The sequence below is a fragment of the Micropterus dolomieu genome, linkage group LG01, assembly GCF_021292245.1.
Source record: "Micropterus dolomieu isolate WLL.071019.BEF.003 ecotype Adirondacks linkage group LG01, ASM2129224v1, whole genome shotgun sequence".
Classification (NCBI taxonomy): Eukaryota; Metazoa; Chordata; class Actinopteri; order Centrarchiformes; family Centrarchidae; genus Micropterus; species Micropterus dolomieu.
In genome coordinates, this window is record NC_060150.1 from 33,032,382 (window position 1) to 33,059,850 (window position 27,469).

General features: G+C 39.7%; 1 protein-coding gene across 2 annotated transcripts in view; it reads left to right on the forward strand.

Annotated features, from left to right (window-relative positions):
• Positions 1–27,469, forward strand: part of cntnap2a (contactin associated protein 2a) — a 434,170-nt gene that overhangs the window by 244,535 nt on the left and 162,166 nt on the right. For both annotated transcript variants that reach the window (XR_006827635.1, XM_046065574.1), the window contains exons 5-8: positions 15,689–15,836; positions 22,492–22,544; positions 22,865–23,015; positions 24,084–24,268. Coding sequence is in view for 1 of the 2 variants with exons in the window: in XM_046065574.1 (XP_045921530.1) it covers positions 15,689–15,836; positions 22,492–22,544; positions 22,865–23,015; positions 24,084–24,268 (537 nt within the window). In the remaining variant the exon portion in view is untranslated. The remainder of the gene's footprint in view (positions 1–15,688; positions 15,837–22,491; positions 22,545–22,864; positions 23,016–24,083; positions 24,269–27,469) is intronic.

Here is a 27,469-nt window from a genome sequence, read left to right on the forward strand (position 1 = left end):
AAGCCAAAGATGTGTCTCTCTGCACCGGTTCAGACCTTTTTTGTTAATGTATGCATTTGTGTATAAGTGGTAATAAAATTGGAGCTATCAGTTCTATTGATCAAAGGGGTAGGTGGGGGTGGTAGAGAGCTTAAAGCAACTTAATGTTTCTCTCTCTCTCTCTCTCGCACACACTCTCACTCTCTCTCTCTCTCTCTCTCACACACACACACACACACACGCACACACACTGCTACCATCAGGCCCTGTTTCAGCCCATCTAATCACATTCACATTCAATCCCATCACCCACTGCATGAGATCATTCACATGGCGATCCCCAGTGAGAAAACCAACTGTCGTCTGCCTGGATTTTTCCTGGCTCAGAATGGGTGGTGACTACAGGCGACAGTAAGCATGATCGGTATGCGCACAGTAAAGGCAATGAGTTACCTCATGACTGAAATCTATGCATTTTCTTGTTATTTCTGACCATTTAATGAACAAAATATATCCACAAACTAGAGGAGTAAAGGTACAAAAATAAAGTATAATGTTAGTATAATAATTAGAGCCCGACTGATTTATTGGCCGGCCGATATTATCGGCCGATATGAGCTAATTGCATTTAATCGGCATCAGCTGTTTATAACGGCAGATATATGACAATTAAAAAAGAAACAAAAAGTCAGATCCTTCACTCATGTCATGGGTGTTGCATAGTTTTCCCACCAGGGGCGAGCAACTGCAGCTCCCCTGTTAACAACACTGCCTCTCCACACACCACAGAAGAAAACAATCCACTGACCAGAATTTACCGGAGCTTACTGCAGCATGTAGAAACTAAACACGCAGAGGGCTGTGTTAGCAGTGAATCGGTCTTTTGTCACGTTAATTACATGACTTAAATAATTATAATAAAAACAGACCCAGTCACTTCTCTTCTCCTGAAAACATTCATGACTTGCTAACCCTCCCGTTTTTCACTGCACTCTCCCGGCTTCCTTGCAGCTCACAGCAGTTTAATGTTGCGGTAAGTTAGCTGGGTGTTGGAAGCTGCTGACAGACATAACTGTAGATTTATTCTGAAACAGTGTGGCAGTTCTAGTGAACGGTCCACATCTGTCCCTAGTTCATCACTTCTAAAAAAAAAAATCGCATAACGTTACAGCAGCTCACGCTGCCCGTTGCTAAATTAGCCACAAAGCTAATGCCGTGTTTATCAGTGGAGAAGCGCTAATGTCGTAATGAGCCGTTAAACTCTAGTTTCTGATGTATTCTAAATATATCTGCGAGCTGACTGTCTGCAGTTAGTCTGTGTGTCTGAAATTATTAAACCAGATTGGACATGTAAATAAACGTGAGCTGAACAAGAAAATAACACGACTTCCTGTAGCTCAGGCTCTTCTTGTGACGTTGTAGATGTGAAACGCTGTAGTCAGAACCCTAACGGCTCTGGTTATAGTTATAACATTATGAAATGAAATCTCAAAGTTGCAAGTCCTCGTTGTAGACAGTCATGTAGTATTAGATGCATTCAACAGCAGCTCACTGTATCAGACGGCATGATTTAGACAGATGATGAGAAATGGTTTCCCGTAGCTTTGGTTAGAAGAGTGCTGGTAAAGGGATGAACTAGAGTGCCACATTGAAATTATGGCAGATTATGTGTAAAGTGAAATACACATGCTTATTCTCTCTCCGTTTACAGCTGAAAAAGTTGTACATTCCAGCAACAAATATTTATTGATGTGCAATTGTTTACATGTTCACTTTTTGAGGCTGTAATCTATTTTATTAACATAATCCATTTAGGAAAAGGTTTTTTAGCCCACATACATACCAGCTTTCAACATCGGCCTGTTCTAAGTGTGGTTTATACAGTGAAGGGGTCTACCATCCAATTCATTCTCTAAATCTAAATATTGGCTCATAAATCGGCTCCTTTTCACTTTAATATCGGCATCGGCGAACCCATATCGGTCGGGCTCTGTTAATAATATATTTACAGGTTACATTTGATTTGGATAATCTGCCTACAGATAGTTTATTTGTTTAGATTCAACTGTTTCACAAATAAAACCCTTCTCTGATATTAGCCTACACCACTGTGGTTAAGGTTTCATTAGTGCTAATGTTTGTGTATTCATTATAGATAATGGGAAAGGCTACTATAGTTTACCATTAGTAGACCAATATTAATTCCAGTTAGACAAAACGGCAGTTTCACATTTGTGGGTTGTTTTCAGTCATGAAATTATTGTGCAAGAAAAATGCTCTACAAGGTGGTTAGGTTTATGCAAAGTACTAACTTGTCAATAATAAAAACCGTGCATACAGAACGAGTTCGACATGTCTAAAGTTTGCTGTAGTGCCTCAACCTTTTTTAAATGTCCCGCCTACACCAGGCTGTGATTGGTCAGTTCTTTGATGAGCAACTATGCACACGGCTGCATGAACGGCACTATCTGATCTCCCTGCGGAGATTAGCTGGCAGGAGCAAACGGGAACAGGTGAGCGTCATGTAGTGCCCAGAAAACCTGATTTAGAGAAGACAGAGAAGAGAAGAGAAGAAGAAGAGGTGCTGGTATGCCAAAGAGAAAAATATAACAACTGACAGTACCGTTTATAACGGCACACCTCAAGCAGAAACAGCTTTTATATTGTGAGAAATAACAGGAGGTCATCGCTCCCAGTAGCGCTAGCTTCATAGCGGAGTGTTCAGGCGCACTTAAACCAACGCAGCAGCTGGTTTATAAATCCAGCGCCAGCTGCATGTGTAAAAAAACAGCGCTGTGGATGAGAGGAAAGGTGACTGCTGGAAGTCAAGACGTTGTATTTAAGTTTATGTTCTGCTTGCTCAACAGTTGTTTGATAAATGGCTATTAAAACACAAAGAGAATATTTGAAACATTTTTGTTTGTTTATTCCAATTCTGATCAAAAATTGTTGTGTGCAGGAAAAACTGTCTGCAGTCTTATACATAAAGGTTTTTTCCAGGAACATTTGGCCACCAATCACTGCCTGCCGTTACTCCACTTATAAACTGAGAGGACAACTTTCATTCAAAGCGACAGTGCCGATACTGGCTTGTCTGCTGTGACTGTGATTCTTTGGGGAGGATCATTGGTAAAGACCTGGCAACTGCCGTATTGGTTTTTGAAAAATAATGTTTTTTAATGCCTCACTAATTTACTACTGACGAGTCATGATGACATTGATGAATTACTGCGATAATTAAAATACAAACTGCTAAAACAGGGGACAATGGCTCAGAGGCTGTCAATACTTGCAAATTTGAATTAATGAGTTTTACAATAATCATACTGATAGGGAAACCCTCATTGGCCGTAATTAAAGGTCCAATAGATTTTTTACGTTTGTGCATTTTACCACTAGTGTGCTGCAGAGCAATGTGTTGATTATCAGGTCCATATTGTTCGTATCATGTGTTTTACCAGACTGCAAAACGATGCAAAAGATAACATTCGATGTTATACACAGTCCTACCTCCTACAGAGGTTGAAAATAGTAGCTGGCAGCAATGCACTATTACCAAAGCTTCCCACCAAAGCTCCAGAAGCGAAGAAGGGAATGCAAACAAATGCAACGAATCAGGGTTTAAATTTCCCTTGTCTTTACAAGTGTTTTAAAAAATATACATTAAAATATATATTTTAAAATGTTTTTTAGACCTTAATGGTACATATAATATGATTTGGTGAAAAACCAGGTTTCTTTAGAATGATAACTCCACAGGGTACTTAAACAATATTTATTTGTTTGCCAAATTGCACTCTGGAAAATGATGGCAATAAATAACTTCACTTACGCACCCTCTGAAAACCATAAAATAGTGGCAGTTGCAAAAATTACAGACAGCAGTTGTTTTGGAAATGTGTTGAGTACTTATTGACAACAACAATGGCAAATTAACAATTTGTCATCGAAATGTATGTCTTGGAAACCTTTCAAGTGATCAACTTAATGCCTTTTGCCAGTTTAAGCGTCAGAGTTTGATTCCACAGTTACGGCATCATGACTGAGTGCGTGTCTCAGTGGGAACATTTAGCTAAATGTGTTGTGTAGTGAATTCTGTGAAAGTCCTGGAAAAACAAAACATTCTCTGTCTGACTGCACATTAAAACTCAATTAACTTAACAAATATTTTAAGTCACATTTTCCTTCCACACACTTGTTTACCACAACTCCTTTTCAGAGAATGCCAGCAGGCCCTATCTGACACTGTCAGATTGTTTATTCATGTGGATAAGAAGCTTGAATCTGCAAGTGCACCAGGTCATTTGACAGTAATATATGTATCTAATAACTAGCACAACAAGGGCTGCAAATCTTAAGCTGATATAGGATCAAAAGGGGACATGTTAATAATGGTTTCTCTCTGGAACAATGAAAAATAGCCCTATATGCAATTCTTAAAAATGGTAAAGGTTCCTGCATCGATACCACTGTTTTATGTATTATTATACAGTGTTTTTCCTATCCCATTAACATGTGCCTCTACCTGGTATGAGGTCTGTAGACAGCACAAGTTTAGATTGCATTCAAATAATTCATGTGTGTCTTTGTTGGTGTCAGTGATTAGATGCTTCCATTAATTATACTGTGTCAGAGAAATGCTGTAAGCTTGGAGGCTACATCTGTTTATACTGTAGGGCTGGATGATTCATTGAAAAATAATCAAAACCGAAATTCAGAACCTCCAACCGACGTGATTTTACCATGTCGGTTATTTTGATTTTTTTAATCCTGTCCCCCACTGTGTGTGTTCGTCCTGGTGTTTCCCCTTAAAAACATACTACGTGTGTAGTCACTGCTCAGCTCCCAAACAGGAGTCTGAAGCCTAGGGAGATGTTACATAGCGCTAACCACCCTCACTTTCCAGCAGTTGGGGAAACAATAGACAGACTTTAATTAACAAACGCACGGTGACCTACACATACTTTCACTGCAAGACTGACAACTTACTGCTAATGTTTTTCTCTGCTACGCACACTTTCATCTGTGAGCACCTGTGAATCTAAAAAAATATCCCACCTTTAATAGTTGAGTTTAATAGTTTACTGTACAAACCATGTCTGTAAAACGTAAAAAAATAATCATTAATCATAATTGAGGTAAAATGTTCAATTAAATGTGATTTGTATTTTAGGTCATATTGTCCAGCCATAATATACTGAATATGATGATGTTCTATGGAGCAAACTGATTACAGTAATTCAAAAGTAGTTTTTGCTAATATTGACCAAGATATCTTGGCACAGCAGTTACCTCAGAACAAAATAATGCAGAGGGGGGAAAAACACAAGACATTAAATAAATCCCTCACTGTAAATCGACATCATAGAACAAAAGTATCTGTGAGATTGTGGCAAAGGACCCAAATAATTTTTTATGTCTTTGTGCTTGGAAACACATTACTGACCTTGTTATCTTGTCAGCTGCCTTGTGAGCCATTTTGGCACCCACTTTAAGAAACCAGGCCATAAGGCGCAAGGGAAGTGAATTATAGTTACCCATAACTCTGACAGGCCTACTCATCTTAACACATATCATACAGCAGTATCGCTATTCTGGATCTTCACATGTTGTGAGATTAACACATCTCTTTCTCAGTGTCCTAGTAACCTATGAAAAGGGATTTTCACTACTGGATAGATGGCTGGGTCTCCTATGTTGAAGGAATGTGCAATCACTTTTTTGGTGATTTATGGCCAGAAACACTAAGAAAGGGCTATACATTTCACTGACTCACTAAAACAGTCAACAACCAGTTTGCATTGTGCAGTGCCGTCCAGACTGCTCACAGACCACTTTTTTATGAGTACCTTTCACAATGGCTTTTGCTAGTGGTATTGTGTTTATGGAAGCCAGGCGACCATTTTATTTTTAATGTATGGAAATGTAACTATCAAGTCTCCAAAAAGGCAATTATCAGTACATGTTTCAAAAACTGTAAGTAAAGTAAATGTAGTTACTTCCCACATAAGGTGTACACTTTTAAAATATTCCAACTTAAAGATGCAGGAAACTGGTCTGGAATTAGAAAAAGTCTTAGGTTACAGTTTTTAGGAACTCTAATAAAATAATACAAGCAAATATGACGAAGTATATCATTTTTATAACAGGTATAACAATAGTTTATAGATTTTAACTCATTAGGGGGCCATTCGGTTACAAAGACACACTACTGTACCATCGTATTTTACCAGAGCACCATCATAATGGTGTTTAGAGAAGTGGTGGGGGGTCATTTTTACCTTTATTGGACTGTAACAGTGTTAGAGATGGACAGGGAACATGGTGAGAGAGTAAAAAAGGGGTATGACATGCAGCAAAGGTCCCTGGGGCGAACCGGGCACATCGTGTGTTACATAGTACAATCTTCCACCACTGGACTGCTGGAATTTAGCATAAATTACACACACTGTATTGGTAATGCACATTTTTGAAGTAGTTATATACCCAAATATTCTAGGGAAACCACTGTGAAGCAAAACCCGAATGTAAGTGGCTTCTACCTCACACATAAATTAATATTTAGCTGGCAAAACCTACAGCCTGCTAAATGTCAGCTTGTAATTGAGTGATCGGGAGGGGTGCTCCAGATCTCAGCATGTGTGCTACTATATTTTCACTTTGTATTTACTATGCAGTATATGTATATGTTTTCGTTCTTGAAAGTGTCATATCACCGTGATATTTTTAAGCTTCACTTATAATGATTGTGGCATGACTAAAGCACAGACCATTTCCCTCTCCCTTCTGAAGCATCTGAATAAAAAGCATGTTTGTGTGTGAGTGGGGTATAGAAGTGTTTCTCTGTTCTAATTTAGGCGCATGATATAGCCAATAACTGCAGTTAAGACAAGCCTCCAATGTTTGAATAATGAATCAATAACAAATCTAGAAATCATTCAACCAGCCTAGTATTCCGCCCAAACCTTCACACTCCTGCTATGGTGTGAAGATGACCACATACACAGCATTTGTGGTTCTTTCTAAGTGGTATTTCACATCAATGGCACTGCCCCTGTAGTCCTGATAATAGATGCAATATTTTCTTCAAATGATAAGTATTGCTTTTGCCAATAGATAATTATTAATTGTTCTGGAGATAAGCATCCGTTACAAAATGTTATGTAAAAATGAACACATTCAATCATGCATTGTTGAACTCAAGCCAGTGGAATCAAGTCGCTTATTATAATGATCCGTCACTACCACCCAAAGGAACAACTGGTTCCAGCTGATGAGACGGATTCGGGAGGGATCAAAGGAGATTTATTTACGTCAGAGGAAACAAGGTGCACTCATTTGAAATTAATGTATGATCTTTAAGAGGTTTAGCAGTCAGTTTGATGTATGTATTAATAGATATTATCCCCTTGTTTTGATCCTGACTCATATTGACCCAGCACATGAATTACTAAAAGAGGAAACCGTGTGTGTGTGTGTGTGTGTGTGCATTAAAAAACATGTTCATGCACACACACACAGCCACTTCTGCTGACCATTTTCCATTGTAAATGAATTATTACATCCTGCATTGAAGTCTAAAATGTCTGAATTTAACTAATCAGACCACAGAGGAACGCTTGCTCACAGTCATGGATATGACTTTGATATAAAGTCTCTTCTAACTTTCGGGCCCTGTATCTTGATCCGCTACAGTGACTTCACAGGGCTTGAACATCAGCCTCTTTAATGTCACTTCACTCAATTCCAGATAAGAGTTTTATGGAAATTAAAAATTGCTGAGTGTGAATAACGAGGATGATGACTTGAAATAAATAGAGAGGACGCTTCCCGGTGGGTCATGGGTGGGTCTCCTGTGGTACTACTTGAGTGGCTGCTATGAAATTTTAATACTTCTGTCATGAGCATGAACATTGTACTTGTGTGACAGTGGACAAGACATGACACTGAAAGGTTTAGTCAAATTACACCTTTCCCATTGGATAGACTGCACTGAAACACAGTGTTTCATGACAGTGTTATCAAAAGGTTTGTAGTAAACATTTTAATTTAACAGTGCACAGGTGGTGCCCTAATAACCACTTAAAAAGGAGCCTTTTTTCCCAAGCCTGTTGGTGATAAGTGGTCCCTAACTAATTTTGCTGAATAGAACTTGCCTCCTTCCAACTGGATCTCGTGGGTCTTACAACTCAAGTCAAAGCTCACAGTGAGTAGGCGGTGTGATGCACGAGGAGGAGTCAAACATGAATGAGTGTGAAAACGCTGGCCCCACTCAAAATGCATGTCAAAACACACATACACTCTCACATAATACGTTTGTAAAGTGTTCGCAGGTGCCGATGCACGCACACACACAAACGTGGCGACTTTGCTCCATGTGGTGGGTGAGGTTTAATAGCAGAGTCAGGGAGGCAGTCTTCACTCCATCAGAGTTGGTCCCTGGTGAGCAGAGGGGAGAGAAGGTGCCAAATGTTCACAGCCTGAGTAATGGGTTCTTAAAGCTCTATTCTTTCCCTCTGAGTGTGTGTGTCTGTGTGTCCGTGTCTGTTTCTCCCTGTCTGACACTCTGTAAAATTGAATTTAGTGCCGGGGAATATTTTACACACCCATTATAATTTAGTAGTTTGGTTAGTTAGAGGGGAAATACTGATGGCGTGATGCAAGAATGTTTTTGATTTTTACAGAGCCGTTTATTTCTTTTGAACAATTCATTCGCCTGAATAGAAGTTTATGGGAAAGTATTAGCTTGACATGTTCTGGAAATGTTCCTCATTCTTCAGCTAATAATATGTGTGAAGCACAGCACAGATTCCAGCTCCTTGTGTCACCAGCTCTATGGGAGCTAATTTTAGCAGGTGAGACCAGTTAATGAGAGAGTGAACTGAGGAGCAGCGTTCTGCCACATGGCTTTAATATGGATACAAAGGGATGTATCGGATGCAGTACAGTAAGAAAAAGAACAATGGAAGAACCTTGCTTGCACAAATAAAACTATCCGGCTCCAGTTCTGGTGCCCATTGTAGACTCAGTCAGCTACTTGGACTGCTAAGTTAGCTGCGCGGCTAACTAACTAATAACTAGCAGTTAGCAGCAGTGATGACCTGATGTGAGATCCTATTTTTTGGAGTATGGATTCGACAGGTAGTCTCACTTCTTACACATTGTACCTTTTAAAGCATTTGAGGCGCAGGAATCAACAAAAGCGGACAGAGAAAAAGACACACATACAGTAAATGGTTGTAATGAAAAATACAGATATGCGGTGCAGTTCAGTGTTCTTCCTCAAATAGCACTGATGAGTAATTGAGGAGGAGGAGGACCTTTAGAAATGAGGAAAATAAGTAGGAAACTGGGAGACATGATGTGAGCTCTCCACTTAGATAGACCAAAAGCTATTAGATACATACAAGATTGAGCAAGATGAAGATGTACATTATATGATGAACATCACTTAAATTAGTAATTAGAATAAATAACATATCTTTGGATGATCCTTTTTTAATACAGTAACAAGAAACAATCAGGGGGAGGGAGAGGGGACAATCAAAACCACACAAAGAACAAGTCATAGTTGAATCACAAAAAATAAACAAAAACGTTACAGGATACAGTCTAGGTCACGTTCCTCATTCTGCCTGTCTGGAGCTGTAGACCCAGATCAAAAATCCATTTAGCTTCTGCCTGCAGCAGAACTTGGTTGTGGTCTCCACCCCCAGTGGGAGGCTTGATTGACTGTGCAGCCCAGAATTTAAATTCCGTGAGCAGGTGTCAAGAAGTGGCGAGCCGGAGGAGATGAAGAATCTCTCCCATTGAGGCAACGTTTTGTGTTCAATAAGACTTCTTCTCAATTGCTGTATAGTTTAAGGCAAGGGACCTGAATATCATAAACCGGCCCATGGGAGGCTCAAGGTGTCAGATATTTAAGTTAGAACATTTTCCACTTTTGAGAATCATAAAGCGCTTTTTGTTAGCGCTATAGTGAGGTTTTGCTGTGGGAGACTTGAATTGATCACAGCAGTCTCTGAGGTTGGTATTACATTTAAAACACATGAAAACCGGTGGCGTGGGGTGGGGTAAATTTTTGGGGAAGCCAAGTGAGAGGGGATGTCCTTTTTGGAGGGCAATTATCTAATGTACTGTGCTATTACAGTGCAGGGTGTAATTTTATCAATACACTCGCCGAAAGTTGCATTTAACGACACGTACGCGCTCTCTCTCTCACTCACTCTTTCTCACCCCAAATAGCAGACATAGCCCGCTGATTATAGTGCACAGTACAAATAGGCTACTGTTAAGAATAAAAGAAGCATTCACAAGCTCAATCAGAAGACGTTTGAAGTTTTACATTTGCATAGTGGTGCATGTATCAAATAGGCCTACATACTTCTTAGTTAATGCTTGGCCAAATGTTCATAACACAACGTCACTCAAGACTAACAACCGAGTACCAGACCAACAGAGTATAAACAATTAGTCAGGTAACAGTGCCCTGTGGCAGCTGCTGTCTGGAGCTCATTATCTATGCGTACACAACCGCAGTAAAAACAATAAGGTTACTTCAGCGGACTATTCATTCAGCAGCTACATCCAGGCAAGCAAAGAAAAAAAAAACATAACCACATCAGAAATTGCACACATAGTTGCAGTTCAGTTAAGTTCAGAGAGAGAAGGAGTTGACATTTCACTCACCCTATTTGAAAAGGAAGGCCATTCTCCTGTCTTTCATTGTGGCATATGTGGTCAATAACCAAGTAATAGAATTTTCAGCTGGCTTTTAGTTACCCCACAACAACTGTTTGGCGCTACCAGCTGGCCCCTCTGTACGGATCTAGTTTTCCTCATTGAACGTCCGAAACCCCTTTTTTTTTCTCTACACGCAGCTCCAGTTTTGGTCTTCCGTCAGATTTAATCTTAAGTTGCTGCTGTAGTGGTAGTTTAGTAGAACTATTTATAACTAAAAACTCCAAATCTCCACCTTCCATAACTGCACCAGCTAAAGTTGCTAACAGCTCCCCTTATTTCATCTGAATGATGTTGATCGCATGCTGTGATTTGATTGGCGTGAAGCCAGACAGCGGCTGTGTTTGTAGGTATTCAAGCAGATACTCAATCACAGTGTAGATGAACACATTCTGTACTGTTTCTACACTGTGCCTTTAAAACGTTTTAAAGATCCATGATTTAAATTTAGCATTACTACAGTTTGTCCTGCTGTCTTGGCACACACCCAAGTTAACACAACCACCTACAGGGCTTCATAGAAACACAAATTTCTCTATGGCCCTTCTGTTTTGTCCTATACACTTGTCGATAAAAACAAAAGACCAGACCAGGCCGGACTGATTTCCCCTGCCTCTGTTAGAAAGGAACACACATACAAATCCACACTTACAATATGAATCTAGGCTGGTCCAAAAACGGGGTCCAGCAGCAACAAGCAAACACCAGAAAATAGCTTTCACTTGTTGTTTCTCAGTATCTGGAGATCTGTTCTCTGGAAAGGCCTGTCTCTGGCTGTCAAAACAGAGACACACGCTTAAACACAGACATACACTCACACACATGCAGATAGACACACACACAGACGGAAATGACAGATGCGCATTCAGGAAATGAAAAACATAAAGTCTCTGAGGTGTAGGAAGGAGAGAGAGCTGCTGAGCAAGTAGATAATGGGTGCATATGTACATGTTTGAGTACGGGCAAAAGTATGCCAACATCCATGTGTATCTTATTTACATGGCGAGTGGTGTGTGTGTGTGTGTGTGTGTGTGCGTGTGTGTGAGAGACATTGCAGACCAGAGGGTATTTGTTGACCAGCTGTAGTAAAGTGATTGGCTTGTTCTGTCTTGAATGACGGCAGCCCTGGTGGTCCAAAATGCCCAACAAGGAGACTGGCTGGCTTTCAGCTTCCCTCATTATTTTTATTTTCCAAGTTCCCTCTCATTGCTTTTCCTCCACTGATCTCGTGGACTCCTAAAATCATGTGACAGCTCAGCGCTGTTTTGATTCACATCCAAGGTTTTCTGTAACGTTCCCTATTTAAACTTTTAAAACACAGCATGTTCAGTTTTTAATATTCTTACACTTGAAGCACATCCTCACAGGAGTACCAAAAAACAGGAGTAAATATTTTTCAGATTGAATCTACTAAGGATTCCCAAGTGCACCATGATTTGTTTTGTTTTTTTGATGAAATATGGCAGTAAATTTTAAAAGAAGTTTGGCACACATAGCGTAAGTACACAGCCGTTTTAGGCTTAAGCGTGTGGAAAGATGCACACAAATCCAAAAAGCATGTACACAGACAGACAGACAGACAGACAGACAGTAAGTAAGTACACTGAGTAAAAACTGAAAGTTGCCTCAGTCACTTTGTGGCATTTGTTGCTGTAGATTACCGCAGTTCTTGATTAAACAGAAAGTCTAAAGCAAAGTGTCTTAAGCTCTTAAGTTGCCTAACACTTACACACCGATATAAATGGTCACACATGCACAGTATATGAAGTGACACAAACACACACACACAAATTACTGAGTGGTTTGCTGGTTAATGATTTGACTTTGGAGAAGAGGGAATTAAATGGTTGACTAGGCAGACTTTTGCGAGGTGTTCAGCATCCACAACTTTTTCTTCAACTTCATCCGCCACCTCCTCCACATCCTCCTCCTCCTCTCTTCCCTATCCTACCTTCGTCCCTCTCCACTCTGCATAGTAATGCCTTTGAATTGAGCTGTTCATTCAGCCAAGCACAGATAAGTGCCGAATAGCGGAATGAACACAATAGAGAAATAAAAGAAGGAAGCTGAAAAACGGGGTGCTTTTGGGTGGAGACAAAAATGGTTTTCCTTTCTCTCTCTCTCTCTCACGCACACACACACACACACTCTTATGTGTTGGTTGGACACAAAAAAAGTAAGCCAAATCCTCAGTAGATTTACAGTATTCAGAGTTTTTTTATTATTATTTTATTTCCAACTAAGAATCAAGCTTAAGGGTGATATCAGGTTTTAATGTTGCAGAAAGGTTTAAATGCCAAGGTGGTGTGTGGGAGGTTGTGTGTATGGATGTGTGCATATGTGCTTCCGTGTGTGCATGCAAATTGATACATTTGCGTTTTTTGTGCTTCAAATCCGGAGCCAGGACCACAGGCATTTTGGAAACAGAACAGTGTAGGACAAACACGCAATAGAGAGCACAGGATGTGGAAGGGATGGGGGGGGTTAGAAGGTTTGACAGGAAAAGAGAAGAGAGGGATGAGTTTTAGGGAGAAAAATCTAAGAAATGTATAAACAACTTCACAGGGTGGTGCTGATTAGAGGTATATTTCAGTTTTGAGGACATTTTTAAACAGTTGTTCTTCTTTCAGATGGTCCTTTAATGTCTTGGCATGCAGTTTGAAGGTGTGTAAAACAGAATTTATATTAGCAACTCATAAATCAAATAGCAGCTACTTTTAAAGTAGGGATATACGCTTTCTGCAGGTCTGAGGACACGGTGCCTTATTGCCATGTCTTGAGTTTTTGGGTTAAGAAAGATTTTCAAAAGTACACATTAAACCGGAAGTGAATTTAATGTTGAAAAAGTTCTCAAATATTTTTTACTTGAGTCTTTACCAATGTTTACATTGTTTTAGAGTAGCTCCACTAGTGGCCAGTCTATGAGAAAGCCTCGCAGTGTATTTTCTTATATCTCACGGAGATCCCTTAACTTTGGAAAGCTAACCTCACAATTGGACATACTTCAACTGCATGCAGAGACATAAGGAGTATTCAAGACTTTAGGCGTGCAGGGAAAAGTCGAAATTCTGAATTGAATGATTGAAATCCTTTGGAACCACTCATAAACTAAAGAGTGAGAACATGACAAATTTTTTTGTCAAAGAAAAAAAGAAAGAGATTTTTCTTTTCTGAACATGACATGACCAGCAGGTACCATGTGTTAACAACAAATGCGATTTTTATGGCTGGTGACGTACAGAGCTGTGAGTGCAGCATAGCTGCCCTTGAGCAAGTCTCTTAACCCAGATCTTCAGGATCCGTGCTCCTGCAGAGAGTAGAAGCTGCTGCTAAAGTATACTGAAGGGCTCCCCGATGAGTCATGTAGAGCTGTGTGATTTTGACGCAGGGCACTAATAAAAAAAAATGTGTGTTTGTGTGCTCAGATAACCTTTCCTGGATAAATAAAGATGAAAAGTGAGAGAAAGGCACAGAGGAGATAGAAGCACCTTATATCCACTCCCTCACCACGGTGGAAGTTCAGTGGCTCTGAGCTTAGTGTGAACTCTTGACCATCTCTTCCTTTGCAGATAGCATATCTTCAGGGGTACACCCTTGGGTCACTGAGGCGTCAGCTCAACCGACTGTCTGAGCAGAGCTTTCCCCCTCCTCACGCACTGCCCTGCCCACTTCATGTCTTATCTAGAATAACACATGGCTGTCTAGTGTCTTGCTCTAGTCTAGTTACCTGCTAGGCCTTTAATGATGCTTTTCCCCAAAGGTTTGTGCCGACTGTTTGCGTATGTGTGTAGAAGAATAGCATGGGAAATGGGGCGGTGGCGTGTATGTTTGTTTCAGAGAGGAGGAGAAAGCACAGAAGTGAAAATAGCTCGGGGACTTTGGTGAGGTGGATTAGTGGGTGGTTAGAGGTTCTCCCGACCATGTGCCAAGTCAAGTGAAGGAAGCGATACTGAGCAAGAGGAGGAAAGGAGCTAAAAGAAGGGGTCATGTTAAACTGCGTTTTCTGTATTCTAGGTTACTGCTATGCTGCAAAACACATGGGTCTTATTTGTTTTGTCTCTTTTTCTACTGTGTAAAAAGAAAATGCACAAATACAAAGTACATTTATACATACAGCCACCCCTCTCTAACAAGATTTACTAATATCATTGCTTTACCCAATAGGTCAGTGTGTCTTATCACAGCTATGCAGGGATGAAGACAAAGTGAAAATCAAATCACAACAACAAACACACTGAATTAAACCTTACCCGAACACTTTTAGAGCGGCCACAGTACATTTTGTTTACTGTACTCAAATTCATAGCACTTTATCGTTGCTGCCTTTTTGTTGTTAGCTGACTGATCTCTGTTGGCGTCATTGGGGCCTTTCTGCCATGCTGTTCAGACACAGGAGGAAAGGAATGGTTCTTTAAAGCTGCATGTACGAAAAGTGGATTGTTTTGATTGATTTTAAAGCCAAAGCCAGTGTCCCTAACGCTTTTTGTACGAGCATCGTTAAGTAAATAAATACTGTATTCTCACTGGCTTTGTACATATTTGTTTTGTTTGTAGACAATGCAGTTTGATGTTTTCTAGAGGCTGAGATTTCAGAGACTGACTGTGTAGAACACAATATGACAAGGACCTGTAAACCTCATCAGGAACAAGCATCCATGAATCTTTGGGGACTCAGAAATCCGCTGAAATAAGAGATGATATGAACAGGGAGTGCCTTACATGCACTCGGAGTTGAATACAGTACGCAATTTCCTCTTCAAATACCCTGCAGTCAGATTGCCTTATGGCTGGCATATTAGATATGTAGACTCATAATTATTTTGTATGTTTTGTGAGTGTGCACCTTTAGGGCAGGATGTGGGGAGTGGGACAAATACTCCTGCTCCAAGTCCCGGAGCTGCTTGTTTGAATGCCAGCTTTTGGCTTTGATGTGTTTAATTTCATTGTGTGTGTGTGTGCGTGTTCACAGGCCTTCTCTGGAAACTCCAACTCGGAGAGTGCAGTTCGTCATGAGCTGCAGCAGGGAATCGTGGCACGCTTCCTGAGGCTCGTCCCACTGGACTGGAGTGAGGAAGGACGGATTGGTCTGCGCATTGAGGTCTATGGCTGCTCTTACTGTGAGTGAACACACACACACACACAGTTTCACACCTGTAACACCTGTTATCTTCACATATTATCAATAAACTAAGGATATTGCTATTTGTGTAAATACTGTAAATGTAACATAACTAAATGTATTAACTCCAGTAAGTAATGCTACTTTAGCATTTCCAACAAATTATTAACAATAATTAACTTACAATTATAATTATGGATCCGTGGGGAGGGCCTGATGTTGGTTTGTGAGGTCCAGTCAAGTCACAGTGGAGTTTTCTGTCTAGGAATGAAACATAAACCCAGTGTTAAACCTGCCTGGACACATACACACACAAAATAACTCAGTGTGCAGAAATATGCAGAGCACAGTCACAAACTGACAGACACATGCAAATGCGCACACATTTGAACACTGTCTCTTGCTTTCTAACAAATGTATAATCCAGGGAACTGAATCTCTTGCAGCCTCTTCGCTCTCGTCCTATTAAAGGCTGCCAAATTGATTTTGATAACAATTTTCAATTAAGGCTCTGCATAAATTACTGTTATAAGTGACACACGTACATCTTTCATTCCAGAGATGCGATTACACTGTGTGTGGATAGGTCTCTGTGTGTGTGTGTGTGAGTACAAGGGCATGTATTGCATCGCAGTCAGCCCTCACCCCTTTGATTAAATTTCCATCGTTTCATTTCCTCCCCATGTTAAAAGAAAAGCAAGTCAGTAATGAGAAGGATGACAAGATGTGGTACACATATGCGCATGTGTATGCACAAAACAATAAAACACAGAAATCCAGCCCAGTCTAAGTTCATACCCGTCACCTGTCCCCTCAAACAAAAACACTGGAGCACTCATAAACAACTTTGACGAGGAAATAATTCACTTTTAATAAATGGGACTGCTTTTAGTACTTTAATAAAATCAATTTATTGTTGTTGCTATTTTTGAACTAGAAAAACTTCTACCTTATATTCTGTAACAGTGTTAGTCTTAAGGACTTTAGACAAAAGAATCTGAAAACAGAATTTGATTTGCATTGTTATATCCTATTTTAAGCCTTGAACTTTAAATAGTGTCTTGCAGGTTCAGCATAATAATTATGCTATGCTTTGCATTTCCGTAAGACAATAAAAAAAATATTCTTTTTTTTCTACAGATTTCAAAAAACATCAGTATAACAACATGGATTGTCTCAATCCAGAAACAGTGAGGCAGGTAGCAATCGTTACAGATCATTCCAAACCAGTATTTAATTGTATTTTTTTCCCTGGGCTGAAGCACGTTATTCAACAAGATATAGCATAACATATATTTTGTCAATTTGGGAGACAGAAATGTGGAAACGATCAATAGATTGCACAATAGTGAAGCTGGCTGCCAAGCACCTTTGTTTACAGTTTTTGTAAATTGTAAACAAAGTTTTGGCAGGACTGAATAACATACCTGAAACACAGTCTATATCTGCAAGGTAATTTCAGAGACCAGTTGACCTGACAACAGAAAAAGCTGATAAAATAGAGTTGGATGTTGTTTTTTAACTGACATCAGTTAGTCACTAGCTTGCTAAATGTAAATGTAGGAATACTTAGACTGACTAGACTGACGGAAAGATTAGATTTGATTATTTATTCTGCAGCTTCTCTAACAACCTGTCAGTAGTTTTCAAACAGTGTGTCAGGTATTAATATGGCATTATGAGTGTTTCTGCAACGGGTCTGTTGAAATTCATCTACTGCCTGTAACTGCCACCTGAATGCATAGGTTTGTGCATTTACGTTGCTGTCCAAGCATTTTTCACATGATGTAATTAAGGTTTCATTGCTCTAAACAATATTGTACCCAATTATAGTGTCAAGAAACAAAATAAGACTTTTCAAAGGGGCCCATTTGTTTGCAGAATACATAAATGTATATTTCCCTCCATTGAAAAATCCCCATTCAGCCAGCTATATACCACATAATAAGAGATACAGTACACTAATAATAACAGAGAATATGCACCCCAGAATCAGAAACATTAGAATTTAGGTTTAGCAAAATCTGGGCGGGAAAAGATAATGAGTTTCACTTTTTCCTCCCTCAACAACATCTACTGCTGACATGACCTTAGCCAGCACCTGCTCCAATAGAAGAACACTGTGATCGTGGCTATTTCCCAGATGTAAATTTCAGCTGTGTGAAATAAATCATGATGAAATAGATCATGTGGGCTGTCTCTGGCCTTCCTGTTTTTTTAGACTAAAACTTAGACACTTTATTTAAATACATTCCTGGTATCTTGTCATTCAACAGACAGTGTTTGAGGTAAAAAAAAATACCAGAAAGAACATATCTAGGCCAAATAAGCAAAAAAGTATCTGTGTTTCTGACAGATGTGAATGTCGTCCCCCACACTTTGACTTCTGTCAGATAAGACACATAATAAATACACAATCAGTTGAAGACATGCTTACACCTTGGATATCAGTGATAATACACAGAGAAAGAGGCACTTGCACACACACATACTTACACATGTAAACACACACACACTCCCCCAGTCGGGTGCATCCTCTTTCAGAGTTGTCTGTCAGCTGTGGTTTGAAGCCCACACTGCTCTCTCATGATTACTCTGTCACTGCTCCTTTCTTCAGCATTCAGTCAGAAAATGAGAAGTCATACATATTGTCCGTTCATCTACCCATCCTTCAGTCCCCAACTCTCCGGTTCTCTTAGAATCAACTTCTCCTAAATGTTTTCCTGCTTCCCAATCCAGAGATGAAAGAGCGGGGATATAGTGTTGGGCAACAACAAAGGAAATAGGCTGAAAGCAGAAAGCACAAAAGAAAAGAAGTAGGAGGAGAAGGAGGCAGATAAATATAGATGTTATGTTCCCAGCATAATCACCAAATATGTTGGTTGTAGATGATAATTCTGGGTTTTTAAAATGTATGATAATTAAATGCACTACCATATTATGACTCATCTAGGACTGTGCGATGAAAGGCTGTGTGTGTATGCGTCTGTGCCAGAGCTAGAGGGTATAAAGGAGTCGTGATCCACCGTGCTGTGGAATTTACATGCTCATTTCCATTTTGATTAACATAGGATCAACAGAAAATCAATTATTTCATAGATGAGTCAGGAAATAGTAGAGCCAGAATGTGAGAGAAAGGAGAGTCAAACGGAGAAACAGGGAGTACAAATTAAATTTTCTATACAAACGCAATCACTCTGATGCAAGTAGAATTTTAAAAGAATGCAAGCACATTATATCTGACTTCAACCTGTGGCCTATTTATGCCAACAATACTCTAAATCTGTTGTCAGGATGATGTATCACCACCATCATCTGTTTCATTCTAGGAAATGTACTTATGTAGATTTGTTCATGGATAACATCTGTTTCTGGGGCAGGACTGAGGCCAAACAAACTTCTAAAATAGGCTCAGGGTGCATTAAGTATGGGATTAAAGGGGCAGTACATGCAGTATTACAGTACTACTGAGACCAACAATTATTTTTATTATAGAAAATATGTTTATTATTATTTTTTGTCTCATTTTGTCTATGAAATATCAAAATAATTGACAACATTTAAATATCAGTGCATAACGTCAAGTCAAACAATGCAAATACACAACTTCCAATTATGTGAAAAGCATGCTGATCCTTTAGTTCAGTACAGGTAGCTCATACTGTGGGTGACCTGATTTTGTGCTCACAGCCATCGAATTTCTAACCACCACATGCCAGTAAAGTTCACCTTCGATTTGCTTTGACGTGATGCAGGTGCCGTCTCAGTGGTGTTGCTTTAAATTGGCTGGCTACGAAAATTAATGAGCAGGATGCTCCAGTGATGTAGCCAAGCTAATGTTAGCTAATTCAGTGTGCCTCTCGTGGCATGTCAGGGGGTAAAGGGACCTGCATGGTTCCATAATTAACACAGAGGTATAGTACTGCAGTATTTTATTTGTGGTGTGTCGCTTCTTTTGGCCTTGACTACACCCATCTACCCACACACACATACCTGGATGTGTCAAGTTCCCAGTCACATTTGGTTAATCATGCATTTCTCTGCCATATTTTCACTGGCTGTGAAGACTGTCATTCACCTTGCTGTCATAAAACAGGTTGTGACAAGTTCTCTATATGAACAATAAAAGATAAAAGAAAGAGAGCTTCTGTGGCTTGTTTTGTTGTAAACTGTATAATCATGCAATTATTCGGAGAGACACAGTTAGAATAATTATTTAGTCTGAAGGACTATATGTGTAGTAAACACGCAGAATGTAGAATAATTACACAAGTATTATTTTACCATTTGAAGTGCAGAGTGATTATGAATGTAATGTGTAATCGCTATTAGTCCAATCTAAAACCTAATGTGAAAAGTGTGATATTTCACTCATTAAACATTATGTGAAGTTTTTTTGGCATGCTATAAAATGGTTTGTAGCTCTATACCCCAAACACACTTTATAGAACCTGATAAATAACATCCAGTATCATTCATTTGAAAAGTATATTGGGTGTCACATGCACCGTCATCTCCCCCTCGCCACCTCAATCACACTCTGTCGCTTGGCATCTCTGGTGAAAGACCACCATCTGGGTCAGGGTCTGAAAACCTCGGCCATATTGTGTGCATGGCGTGGCATCACAGCTGCCCTGGCTACAAACCAAGTAGTCATCCCTTGTTACTGTGGGTCAATCTCTCCCCCTCTCTGCATCTCACGGTGGTCAGCAGGTGGTGGAAAAACCCTCCATCCTCTATAAAGTCTCCTTCCTGACATCGAGCACTCGGCTGAGCTGGCAGCCCTTTTCTGAGCAGCACACCTAGATCTGCAATATCTCACAAAACAATTGGAAAACTGTCAACTACCACCACTGTTTGCACCATAAACATGACAGAAGAAGATGACGAGAGGGGTGGGGAGGGAGGGCCATAGAGAGGTGGGGGGAGGAGCAAATTAAGTGATGGAAGGGAGGAAGAGGGGAAACTAAAGAGGGAAGCAAAGGAAATACATAAGAGTGGAGCAGAGAGGGGAGTAGTGGAGAAATATGAAAGTGGAAAGAGAGCAAGGACAAGTGTGAGAACAAGAGTGGAGGGTAAAGCAGTGAAAGCGATGGAAAGACTGTACATGTATTTCTTCTCCGTTCGAGGCAGCATGGCATTATTTGCATTTTCAAGTAAGGCCAAGCTGCTGTGCATTGCTGTGTGTTATATAAGTGAGAAACCAAGAGAGAGAGCAACGATTGAAGGACAGTGTGACACTGAGTGTGAGAATGAGTGTGTCTGTATATAAGATGATCCAATCTTTCCTAAGCACTGCTGTCCTGTCATAGTCTGTACATTCCTCCGCACCTTCTCCAACAAATCATAGACACACTCTCCGCTAACCACTTGAACATGATGCTGATGATAGTAAGAGGGACTCAGTCACTGCACTTTATTTCTCTTCTCAGTATCTGAAAATGTCCTCCATTTTGTCTCCTGTATTCCCTTTGTCTCTTTTTCTAGATGTAAACTTTCATTATTACATGCAAATGTCTCGTTTGGAGGTAGTTGTGTTGGAAATTTCCTGCTACTTGTGTATCGTAAGCTTAGTGGTACCACAGACAGAGTTGTATTGGCAACTGTTTCTATAAAAAATTTTTTTACAGGCCTGCACGCACACAGGTGTTTTCAATTCTGGCTGATTAGACCTCTGCTCAGGTTGAAGCTGGACGGAGTTTTGGCTCCGCCTAACAGCTAATTAGCCAAAACAAGTGAAAACGCCTGGTGGGCGTCCAGTTTAATACATTTTGCAATGACAATGCTTCATTGTTTCACACATTCTTAGTATTAGTCAAAAATTATTTAATTCACCCCAGTTTATTTTAAAAAGCAGTAATCATTCATTTCCCAAATCATTATATAGGACTCTTTGATACATGCCAGTGCAATATAATGGAGAAGTTACTGCTCTACTAACAGTGTTTTACACAGCAGGACTGTGTTACATCTCTGTTTTCCTGTGTAAGACAAATATTAACTTTTTTTGCTTTGCTACAAGCCCTTTTGACTTGTCATATTCGGAAAAGCACCAGTGTTACTAATAATATTAACAATAATTCACTTATCCCAGTAAGCCATCAAAGTGTGACAGACAGCCAGCATGTACAAAATCAAGACACTAGACAGAAGCAGCTAAATAGAATTTAGCTGTCATTAATTTGTTTTTATTTACACCTGTGCCTTTCATACTGTGGCATGTCAAAATGTTTTCTGAGAAAAAAGGCCTATTGCGATATCATTTGAACCAATAAAATCTCTCTAGCAGCAATAGTAACCTGTAAAAATGTCATTTTAAATGCACAAACCTCCTACACATTCATTCAGATGACGAGTACAGACAGTAAAGACAACATTTTAACAGTCCCTTTGCCTGTCCATCCATTATTAGCATATTAGCACACCTGATACTGACTTCTTGACCCAGTCATGGAAGTGTGTAGTCTTTAGTATGCTCTTTGTCAATTCGGGATGCCTATCTGCAATCGCAGCTTTACTTCGCTAATCCCTTTCAATCTTGCCTCTTCTCTCTGCCTCTTACTATCACTGTCTTCCTGTCGCTCATTTGTTAATTATTTCTGTGTCTGTATTTCTAATGTTTCTATCCGTCTACTTTCTCTTGTCTTTTTTAGGGGCGGGCGTGATCAACTTTGATGGACAGGGTATAATCTCATATCGTTTTAAGGTACTGGATTTACTACCATGATATTCTAGGTTATTAAAAGTCATACTGTCAAGCTCATTCTGAAATTCATAAAGTTTATATCCTAAAAATCAACAAATAGCAATGTAATATCATGGGAAATAAACGCTTTTACATGTATTATAATCAGGCAGAAGGGAGACCTGTGAAAGTGTTGGTATTCTTTTTATGTGATAAAGTTCTAATGTTTGTTTGAAAGTTGATTTTCATAATTTCTTTTTACAAAGATGTAATTGAAAATGAGCCATCTGTGGTGTGGAACAACCGTGTGGGGATCATGGTGTTTGTTCACATGTGTGCAGGTGAAGAAGATGAAGATCATTAAAGATGTGATTGCACTGAGGTTCAAGACGTCAGAGAGCGAGGGTGTGATTCTCCACGGAGAGGGCCAACAGGGAGACTACATCACACTGGAGCTTCACAAGGCCAAGCTGCTGCTGCAGATAAACCTTGGTGGGCAACACGTGCATGCCACGATGGTTTTGATATGGCTGTCCTAGTATATCACTCAAGTGTTTTACCTTCTGATAATATTTAAACTTATAAAGAGATCATATCACTTAAAGTACAACTTAAACAGTCTTGAAATATTGGAATGTAAATGTCTAAGGCCAACCTATACCTGGTCCAGCTCCGATCCTTGAATTTAATAGGTTCTCAGTCAAGTCAAGTGCAAGTAGCTGCACTACACTGGTTGTGTTTGCAGCACCATGACAGGTAAAAAGAATAATACCATCATTATAGGCTTGACAATAATCTAAAACTTTGTGAAAAAAATATATGCCCTGTCTGTCAGGATAGAATTATCTCCTGTCTTCCAGCAAAGATAACGTGCACAGCGTCTTACCCTTTACCCTGTAAACAACAGCAACAACAATCCATAAGTGTGTGGAGCATCACTCACTGTCGACCAGCTGTTTTGCTGACAGAACTGATGTAACCTTTAAGGACGCCTTACTGCAGCACAGAAGCAACAACTGCAGTACCTAGTGTTACAACTAAATGGGTATCTATTACTGAATAACAACATTTTGAGATGTTGAAAAAATGTCAGGTGCGTTATTATTGGCAGGAAATGGTACCAAAATGACTTATAATTCAGTTCTAATGTGTGTGAGGATGACGAAATTTGCAAACATGTGAAACAAATGCACCAAAGGCAGAATCTGTCTGTGTTATGTGCTGTATGTACTTTTTGTGAAAAACTGTATGTGAACATTAAGGCTAACCATGTACATGGTCTGTTTCCCGTGTGTAAAGCACTTAAATGATTTCTAGGATATTTTGGCAAATCCCTGCCAGAAAAGTCACAAAGTGTGTAGTCACTGATCCTGGTGAAGCTGCCCTGAATATCAAAACTATTTTCATTTTTGTTTCATTTTGTTGCTCTTAAGCCTTAAGAATAAAAGGAACACTTCTTGTTCACACATATTTATCCTAAATATTTTGACTCTGTTTACTACTTTTACAGTATCCAAGGTCTGTGTTTTTGGAACTAACATTATGACATGTTAATTACAGGCAGTAATCAGTACGGCTCTATCCTGGGTCATACGTCTGTGACCACCGGCAGCCTGTTGGATGACAATCATTGGCACTCAGTGGTGATTGAACGCTACCGTCGTAATGTCAACTTCACCTTGGACAGACACACTCAGCACTTCAGGACCAATGGAGAGTTTGACCACCTTGATTTGGACTACGAGGTGAGAAGAACAGACAGGATTATAAAGTACACAGACAGAGAATGTTAGTGTCCCCCTTAAAGTAAATGAATCCAAGTCGATAACCTTAGAACATATACACATACATATACAAACACAGACACATGAGGTGACAGGGATATAGGCCATGTACTGTGTAGAGCTGTGCAAAGCATGTTTGCTGACATTGTGTTAATAACAAAACCTTTTGGTGCCAAATGATTCAACAGCTATACGTTGGCAGTCACATGTGAGTTCAATTATGAAAAAAAGAAGCAGTAGACCATGTAAGAAGTGGTCTACCTGGGTCACAATGTGCAAAATCTCACTTTACTTTAGAGAACCAAAGTCAAGTTCATTTGTTTATCCCCATATCATATACAGGGCCCATACATTTCCCTGCAGACAGTAAACGCGGTGCTTTAGCAATTTTCCTCAGTCTTAGTCTATTTGGTAATTTCCTCACTCCAAACAAACACGCTTGTGCCAAGGTGGGAGGGGTGGCACACATGAGCCAGTGTTTCTGCTGATTAGAGAGCAATTTTGGGGCTAATTTTGGCATGAAATTGCATTTGTGTCTCTATATCTACTGCTGTGCAAAACTAAAACTTAACGCGATTAAGCACAATCTGTCACAAGCACATTAATGTAGGAGTCTTGCCAATAATGCAAACCACATTTGAGACACTGACTACATGGAATATCGCTTATATTCAGCTCTCTGACTTCCTCACCCCCACCCCCACAAGGAGACTCCACGATACTAACTTTCCCCCTAGACTGACTCATACTCAGAGCCTGCAGGTGGATGCTGGGGTGGGAGTGGAGCTTTTAAACAGTAGCGCCAGTGGCGGCAACAGTAGCAGAAAGTGAGAGCAGAGCAGCAAAAGACTTAGGGGAGCACTGGCAACTTAAGTGCACAGCAATAACCACAAAAGTGTGTTGCATATAGGTTGCAAAGAAAGGAGTATGCCATGTTGAGTGTAGGGTGTATTTGTATTTTGGAGCTTAATGATGAAGGTGAATATAAAATCCATTTGGAAACGAGATGAGAATTGAGGTTGACGAGCCTTGGGAAGTATTGATGTTCATGAGGAGATTACTATATCTGCTAATGTGAGCAGTTCTCACATAAAATCAGAACCCTCCCAAACTGCTGGTAGTCTTGATTGGGTTATCTGATCATTTCAAACTTGCGAGAGACATTGTCTTATCTTTAATTATTAATAGTCTTTCTTTTTGATGCTTTTTTTCTTGTTATCTTAGTGTCTCTATGACATTACCTGTCCTTATGAGCTGTACTGATTTTGTAAATGTGTAACTACTCATCACTGGAGGTAGTTGGGTCTTCTCTGTACAGTGCATAGATACCATGCAGGAAATTAAAATTGGTTTTACACTGTGATACAGTATAATGCTAATCCATAAAACTCACATAATTATTGTCTGTCAGACAGTAATGAAATGCAGAGAGTTCAGCTAATAATACTAAAACCAGGAAATGCACTTAATGTAAATGCTCCGTATTTGTATAGCACCTTTCTGGTCTATTCAACCACTCAAAGCGCTTTTACACTACTTAATGTAATGTGAGTGTGTGTATGCATGCGTGGCTGTGTACGGTTAATCCATATATGGGTGTGTCCATGTGTTTGTGTGTATGTACTGATATGTTTGTCTGTTAGTGTGTGACTTTTAGTAGGCGTGGGAATCTCTAGACACCTCACGATTTGGTTTGATTACGATTCAGAGGGCTGCCGTGCGATTATAAAACGATTATCGATGCATCATAGTTTTTCCATACAGGATTTCTGGATATTACCAAGCAATTCAAATTAGCTTTATTGGCATGAATGTATAGCAACAATATTGCCAAAGCTACATATAAAGAATATAAGGACAATTTATTTCATACCCAGTTCTTGGTATGAACTGGGTATGCTGCATGAAATATCTCCTCATTAGCTTAAAAGGACTTCTTTGCATCGCTGATTTGCTTTACTAACCTCAGCTTCTCCATGGTCACCATCCTTTCCTTTGCTGTGCAAGCTTTCACCGTCACTCACTCACCCACACACTTCCTAACCTTTAGTTTTAACATTAAGTGGGAAATTGAGATAAAGAAATGGGGCAGGACGAACCACAGTCGAATTAAACTGAAGCTGCTGAATTAAGAGATCTTTGGGAAAATCTATACAACATGGTGAAAAAGAAGGTGTTGTGTGAGTGTGAGTTTTGCGGGAGTGAGTCTCTCTACAGAAAGCAAAATTGTGACCAGCTTTTACTCAAAGTGTACCAAAGTACTCCATCTAGTCCACACACTATCTTGTGTGTGTGTGCGTGTACATGTTTTCATGTATGTGCACGTCTGTACGTTTTCTGCTCCCATTTAAGCCTGTAGACTAAATATCCGGGTGCATTTGTGTCTACCCTTGGCAGTAATTACTAAGACTGCTGGAGCGTTACAACAGATACATACAAACACACATCCATACGCACGCACGCACGCACGCAGACAGACACATATCAACTAGTAATTGCAAACCACCCTTCATCATATTGGCTTCCCTCAAAGCTATGTCTGAAAGAAAAAAAAAACACATGTACAACTGTAGAAAAATATGAAGCGCAGTTTACATTCTCATCAGTTCTGTGTCCTTCAGCGCTTCCCACCAGATGCCTATTTATTAGCCTCCATGTCGCCGTCTCAGTTCTCGTCTCATGGCATCTGTTCCCCACAAACCACTTCTCTTCTTCCTTTAATGCTTTCTTTCACTGCTTCAGTGGTCATATGTATGCTATATACCGTAAATAAATACAGGTGCTGGTCATATAATTAGAATATCATCAAAAAGTTGATTTATTTCAGTAATTCTATTCAAAAAGTGAAACTTGGATATTATATTCATTCATTAGACACAGACTGATATATTTCAAATGTTTATTTCATTTAATTGTGATGATTAAAACTGACAACTAATGAAAATCTCAAATTCAGTATCTCCGAAAATTTTAATATTACTTAAGACCAATACAAAAAAAGGATTTTTAGAAATGTTGGCCAACTGAAAAGTTTGAGCATGTACAGCACTCAATACTTAGTTGGGGCTCCTTTTGCCTGAATTACTGCAGCAATGCGGCGTGGCATGGAGTCGATCAGTCTGTGGCACTGCTCAGGTGTTATGAGAGCCCAGGTTGCTCTGA